The 7252-nt window shown below is 49.6% G+C and overlaps 1 protein-coding gene across 3 annotated transcripts in view; it reads right to left on the reverse strand.

Annotated features, from left to right (window-relative positions):
• Positions 1-3143: 3143 nt before the first annotated feature.
• ITM2C (integral membrane protein 2C) overlaps positions 3144-7252 on the reverse strand; it is a 14096-nt gene continuing 9987 nt past the window's right edge. For 2 of the 3 annotated variants that reach the window (XM_008064931.2, XM_021716004.1), the window contains exons 3-6: positions 7054-7242; positions 5928-6038; positions 5295-5445; positions 3144-4378 (exon numbers count right to left, since the gene is read on the reverse strand). In XM_008064931.2, the coding sequence (XP_008063122.2) occupies positions 4287-4378; positions 5295-5445; positions 5928-6038; positions 7054-7242 (543 nt within the window). In that variant the 3' untranslated portion in view covers positions 3144-4286. The remainder of the gene's footprint in view (positions 4379-5294; positions 5446-5927; positions 6039-7053; positions 7243-7252) is intronic. The other variant, XM_021716006.1, reaches the window with a different exon arrangement.

The raw sequence follows: 7252 nt of genomic DNA on the forward strand, positions 1-7252 counted from the left end.
ACACGTGGGCTCAGGCAATCCACTCACCTCAGCCTCCCAAAGGCGCGGGATTACAGGCTGAGCCACCGAGCCCGGCTCACTATTTAGATATTTAATGTCCATCATAGGATACTGAGTTTGGAAGGATGGAAGGCAGGGCCTGAAACAATGTGAGTCTCTAAATATTGGCTGCCCATAGTCTCTTGCATTCCTGAGCATGTCTGCCTCTCCTCGCATCTAGAGGTGGTCTTTTCTCCCCTTGAATCTTTTATTATTATTATTATTATTATTATTTATTTTTTTGAGTTGGAGTCTCACTCTGTCGCCCAGACTGAAGTGTAGTGGCCGCTCCCGGCCACCGCAGCCTCGAACTGCTGGGCTCCAGCGATCCTTCCGCCTCAGCCTTCCAAGTAGTTGGAATTACAGGTGCGCCCAGCTGATTTTTTGATTTATTGTAGAGAGGAGGTCTTGCTGCCCAGGTGGGTCTCGAACCCTCGGGCTCAGGCAATCCACTCACCTCAGCCTCCCAAAGGCACAGGATTACAGGCTGAGCCATCGAGCCCGGCTTCCCCTTGAATCTTAACTGGTTTTGTGACTAGCTTTAACTAACAGGATGCACTTAGGTGACATTCTGGGACTTCTGATTCTAGGCCTTAAAGGACTGGCAGCCTCCCATCTTCTGGAGCTCAGTTGACAGACTATCAGGACAGCCAGCCTCCAATCAGGCTCTATGATTAGAGGCCACGTGGAGCAAAGACCTAGGAGGTGGAGAGGCCATCTTTGATGCTCTGGCCTCAGTGGAGCTCCCAATTGAACACAAAGCATGGGAATCAGTTAGCCTAGGAGGAGCTGCTTAATCATCCAGCTGAACTCAGTCGGCCCACAGAATCAGGAAAAAATAACAAACTCCTGTTACAACATTAAGCTTTGGGGTGATTTGTTATGCAGCAAGAAAGAGAGAAGAACTTACAAAGACTTTCAGTGGTATTGGCGGTCTTGTGTTTTATGGTATTGGCGGTCTTGTGTTTTATGAGTTGGCTGGTGAGTTTCCAGATATATGTTGATTACGCTTTATAACTCATGATTTACATATAGTAAGTATTTTGTAGACCATAAATCCTTCACAATATAAAATATGTAAAGAAAGAAATCCCAATGACCAACTCTAACTGATGTGTAAACCAGTATCTCCCTGGATTTGATTTGCATTTTCAATAGAACTGTCATTAAACATCTATTCATGTGTAAGCATCAAACCACTTGTGTTTCTCTTATGATGAGCTGCCTGTTCATCTTCTTTGCCCATTTATCTACTAGTTTGTTCTTTTCTCACCATCTATAAGGACTATGCACATTAAAAAATAGCCCTTTTAATGCCCTATGTTTGAAAAACAGTTCCCTATTTGCCAGTTATAAACCTTTGGCTTTGTGGTATATGAGTGGGGACCCCCCAAAAACCCAGAATTATCTTTTTGGAGTGTGAGTCCCTTGTAGTATACTTGGAATTTGTTCCTCTGGATCAAATGGTCAACCAAGATTTTTGTCTGAAAGTTTTGAGAATGTTGTATTATAATTTGTGGCAAACAGGTGAATGGTTCTTCCACTATGACAACACACCTGCCCACACTGCACTGAGTGTTCAGCAGTTTTTGACCAAAAATAGTATGACCTCTGTGCCTCACCCTCCCTATTACCTCATCTTGCCCTAGGTGACTTTTTTGTTTCCCCGGATGAAAAAAGCAGTCCTCAAAGGAAAACGTTTTGCCGCTATGGAAGAGCTGAAACCAACAAAGGTGGAAGCCCTAAAAGGCATCGAAATTGTAGATTTTGACAAGTTCAGAAACTGTTTTGAGCAGTGGAAAAAGCATCCTGATAGGTGTACTCTGAACAGAGTACTTTGGAGGTGACTGAAATTTAAACATGTAAGAATAAACACACAAATTTTTATAAATAAATTTGGGGATTTTTTTGGTTCCCCCCTCATATTTTGCTGTATATAACTTCTAACTTTCCATAGTCCAACTTATTCTTGTTGAGTGTTATGCCTAGAAAGGCCTGTCCTCCTCCAAGATTATCTTTTAAATCATCTCAAGTACTTTTGTGGTTTCATTTCATAATTAAAACCTTTGATCTATACAGAATTAATTTTGTTACAGGAAGTAGGATCCAGGTTAATCTTTTGTCAAAATGACTAGCCAGTTGTTCCATTAAAAATAGCTCACATGTCCCCAACTAACTGAAAATGCCACTCTAATTATACATTAAATTTTCGTGTAAGTAAATTTCTAGGCCCTTCATAGTGTTGTATTGCCCTCTGCCTTTGTAATATGAAACCCCTCATTATTGTAGTTTATAACACTTAATATCTGGAAGGCTGTTCTTTACCTCTTTGCCCTGGCTTTTCCCCAAAGAACTGATTGTGTCAAGTTAAAAAGTAAATCCGGTTGGTATTGTAATTGTGACTGCATTGTATTTCGATTAGCAAATGTTAAAAAAAAAAAATCTGACATCAATGCAAAATTGCCTTTGCATCCAAGAACAAGTTGAGTCTTTTTGGTCCCTCAGGGAGTACTGAGACTGAACAGTACAAAGGGTGTAGGTACCTACCCATCCTGGTCCCTGGGGCAGGGTATAGGTCCTGCTTCTGGGGTCCACTCAGCCATGACTTTTGGCCAGTTCTCCTGCTGCTTCCAGAATTATCTGAAGAAAGTGACCCTGTGACTAATACGCCAAACCACAGTTCAGGTCCACCAAGAATGGTTACAAATTGCCCAGACATTGTGGAGAATATGACACCGTCCTTGTGCTTAAGGACGTGCAATGATGTCATCTGCCATATAGAATATAACAAGGTGGTTTACAGGCACTAAAAGCAGATGACCTTGGGCAAGTTGGTAAGCTCTCCCAGCCCCTTCCTCCCTCCTCACATGTGAAAATGTGAGCTCTGTCTGGCTCGGAGAGTGGCTGTGAGGACTGAGGGAGGTGATGAGGGGACATCTTCTGCTCCTTGGCTGAACCCTGGAAGTCCACCTCTTTAGGGGCCAGATGCCAAAGTCTGCTGGCTTCTGCCTGCTTGCTACCTCCAAGGTCCATCTCCACCACTCTGTCCAGAGCACCCCCACCCTGTACCCATTTCCCCACCATCAACCATGCTCAAGTCAAAGTCAGAAGTAAAAGATTTTTATTGTTCTACAGACACTTCTGAAAAGAGATCTAACTGAGAAAATATACAAAGCATTTAGGAGGTACATCCCCAGAGAGCACCTGAGTCTGACTGGAGGCATTGCAGTCCTCCTCTTCAAGGCTCAGGGCTGAGAACAGTTAGCATTTCAAATGATCAGTAAAAACATGCAAAAGTGAGAAGGAAAAGGAAAAAACAGTGCATTCCCCCAAGCAGAGGGGGATGGAATTTCAGAAGAGGAGGCAGGGTGTACAAGTACCAGGTGGCTCTCTCCCTTTCCTTCTATTTCATCTCTTAAAGCAGCTGCAAGCTTGGAGAAAGCAATTAACTCCACCTACTCCACAGAACCAACAGCTCATCTCCCATGGACAGGACTGAGAAGTGATCTCCTTCACCTCACTCCTCTGTGGCCCACCCTGCTGCCCTGGCCTTGGCTGCGGGGACCCCGCTTGTGCTCCTCCTGGGGGCCAGGGCTGGGGGCCCTGGCTCTTTGCTTCTTTGGTTCCACTCGGAGAACGATTGTGCTTGAAGGACTCAGCTCCACCCCCCAAACTCCAGACTTCTACTGGTGGGCTGAAGGCACTGACAGGAGTCTGAGGAGACCCCCAGGACAGCCACCTTCCCTTGTGCTCTGGTGGGTCCATCCCTGGGCACATCCCCCACATCCTTAGCCCAAATCCCAGGCCTAGGAAAGGGGACAGCGCAAGAAATGTGCCATTCAAGGAAAAAGCCTTTTGGGACCTTCCCAACTGTGCAGATCTTTCTGAAGCCCATGCCACCCCTCTCCCAGCCCCCTCCCCTCACCCGTGCGGCTCACCCATCCTGTCCTGCCCCTTGGGCTGCCAGTGCAGCTGTGGGCCTGAGCCTCCACAGACCCAACTCCAAGAGAAACCAGCTTGGGGCATCCGCCTTCCCTCCCCCACTCCCAGGAGGTCGGCAGAGGTAGGGGCCTCGAGAGGTCACGGCTCTGGTACAGGGAGGGGCTGGAAAGGAACAGAGAGACACGTCACAACTATAGAAAGGTGTCCAAAGTACAAGCTAAGCAAGAGGAAGGAGAAGGGCCAGAGAGTGGCCAGAAAGAAGAAAAAAGGAAGAGGCAGGGGTGCGGCCTGGGAGGAGGAGGGCTTCACACCACTCCGCAGATGAGTGTCTCCACCACGAAGGTGTTCTCAAAGTGGCGGATAGCATTGCAGTTCTTGGCTCCACGCTTGTTGATCCCTGCGAGGAAACAGAAGAAAACCAGTGAGGTCCTGGCCCAGAACTAGCTGGACCACAAGGACCATCAGCCTCAGCCTGAGCGGGAGGAGGAGGTCCACGAAGTGACCTGGACCTCAGAGACAGATGCACCGTCCCAGGCCCTGTGTAGGCTTCTGCTGTGAGAACAGTCAGGACACAGAGAAGGGTTGGTAAATGAAAACCCGCTTCAAAGGTCTGGGAATCAGTACTGGGAAAAAGGGCTGGGAGCCTGTGTTTCAACTAGCCTCAAAACAAAAGCAGCCCAGCCGGGCTTGGTGGCTCAGCCTGTAATCCTGCGCCTTTGGGAGGCTGAGGTGAGTGGATTGCCTGAGCCTGCGGGTTCGAGACCCGCCTCGGGAACTTGGCGAGACCTCATCTCTACAATAAATCAAAAAATTAGCCGGGCGTGGTAGCGCGCGCCTGTAGTTCCAGCTACTTGGAAGGCTGAGGCGGAAGGATTGCTGGAGACCAGCAGGTCGAGGCCGCGGTGGCCGGGAGTGGCCACTGCACTCCAGTCTGGGGGTCAGAGTGAGACTCCAACTCGAAAAAAAAGAAAGCAGCCCAGTGAAATGGGAAGAGCTTAGGAGCTGAAGAGAGACCGCCCGCATCTGCAATCTCCCTGCCATGTAGCTCCAAGGGTGTTAGTTAACCTCTCTGTGCTTCAGTTTCTTCACCTTCCAAGGGGGCAATAATAATAATCAACATCATCCTCATCATCATCATCATGGTAACTTACACCCTTTTAGAAGGACATACAGCAGTGCCCAGTATAGAGTAAGTGCTCAGTTAATGCTAACTGTTAGTGTTGCAGCTATCTGAGCTCTCTGACAGTTGGACCAGGCACTGCCCAAGGATGGCCATAGTTTGGAGCCTACAGTGGGTAGAGCCTGCCACTCACGCCTCCGTGTAGCCCGGCGTCGCAGCCGATAGGTGTCCTTCCCGTTGCACAGGTGGTAGATGAAGGAGCCAAGGGCCTCCTTGTCACTGACGTGCTCCGTGACCACCATTTCCTCCTGGATGATGTATGTCTGCGGAAGGTAGGTCCCTCTCTGCAAAGGGAGTGGCCACAATGCAGGTCAGCCCCCTAGGGCTCTCCTACCTCTGGCCTAAAATGCCCATCCACACAGGCCTACCTCCCTCATTCAGAGGTCCCTAGTGGGGATGGCCTTTCTGATGTCCCCAGGCACTTCCTGTCTGTGCCCCATGCCTGTGCCTACACTGCCAGGAGCTGGAGTCTGGTCTTCCATCCTAGGGGAAGTGCTCCTCGCCAGCCTGGGGCCTGAATACTTAAGGAAGCTGGTCTTGGGGTTCACCAGGAGTGTGGGAGAAGAAAAGTGGAGGCGATAACTCCGGGGATATAGAATTGGGGTGACGGTAGGGGCAAGACCAGTCTGGGTGCAGGGCCCAGCTTCCAGCCCCATCCCTGGCTTCCCTTCCCATCTAGAAACTTTCTGAGTGTCTTGGCCTAGTCTCCACGGAGGAGGGGGGTAAGAGAGGGACAAGACGCTGCTGAGACACCCCTTTCCCCCACCTTCACGTTCATGAGGAGCTCCCAGAAGTTGCGAGGGGGCAGCACGATGGTGGTGTTGAGCTCGATGACGTAGCACTTGTCCAGGGAGATGTCGTGGTAGGCGGTCAGACCCTGGGCGGGAGGAGGGGCCACATCAGTCTCTGCAGGAGGCAATGGCTGACTCAGGCAGGGCTTCGAGGGGCTTTGGCTGGCAGAGGCAGGAATCCCACCACACTGTCCCTGGGCCCTAGACCTTCAGGAGCGGCACACCCAAATTCCTGAACAGCTGGGTGGGCGCTTCCTTTTCCTGCTCCTCTACTGGCCTGTTTGTAGGGGGTGTCACAGCACAGACAAAAATACTAACTGTTTGTTAAATGCCTCTGTTGTTTTAAAGCTTCTTCCTGTGTTTACAGAGAGGCTTGGGGGACATGGTAGAGTTCTAATTGTGCATTTTATCAAACCTGTGAGGTCCAGCCATCCCTGTGGGCAGCCTGGATCTCAGTGAAAGATGCTCCATCCCAGGCCCTGTGTGGGCTTCTGCTGTGAAAACAGCCAGGACACAGAGAGAAGGATTGGTAAATGAAACCCCCTCCAAAGTTCTGGGAAGCCAGTACTAGGGAAAAGGACTGGGAGCCTGTGTTTCAACTAGCCTCAAAACAACTGCTGGCAACAAAAGTGCGAGGAATGGTTATCTCCGGCAGCAGGGTACAGACTGGGAAGGGCACAAGGGAACCTTCCAGAGTGCCAGTATTGTTCCATTTCGATCTGGTTGGCGTTACATGAATATTTACCTCTGCAGAGATCCACTAAGCTGTATACTCAGCACACTCCATGGTGGCTGTGTTACATCTCAATAAGATATGAACAGAAACAGGGAACACAGGCCTTACCATGACAGCCAGCATCTGGAGCTGGCCATTGGCTGAGGACAATGTCAGCCACAGACAGTTCACACTCAGTGAGAACTGTATCACATACGTGATAAAAGCAATGTCTTGAAAGCCCTCATAAACCTAACCACAGACATCCGCTAGGCAGTTTATATTACACGGCATACTTCGAGGATTCTCCTTTCACTCCTGCTGTCCTTGCCCTGGGTCACCTGGACACTATCCCACCTCCAGTCCCAGTCTTTGGTCGGCCTCACCCGCTGGAAGTCATGGATGATGTCTGCAGGGTCGCCGCCGCCAAACTGGGGCACGGGGACATTGATGCGTTCATAGTTCTCTTCAAGGTAGATTTTCACGTCTTCCTCCAGCTCCATCTGAGTCCGTACTTGGGAGGACAGGGAGTCCTCGTAGAGCACGCCACAGCGGAAGAAGTTATCACGGGCCAGCTAAGTGAGG

The sequence above is a fragment of the Carlito syrichta genome, unplaced genomic scaffold (genome assembly GCF_000164805.1).
Source record: "Carlito syrichta isolate Samal-C Ts95f unplaced genomic scaffold, Tarsius_syrichta-2.0.1 Scaffold308105, whole genome shotgun sequence".
NCBI lineage: Eukaryota > Metazoa > Chordata > Mammalia > Primates > Tarsiidae > Carlito > Carlito syrichta.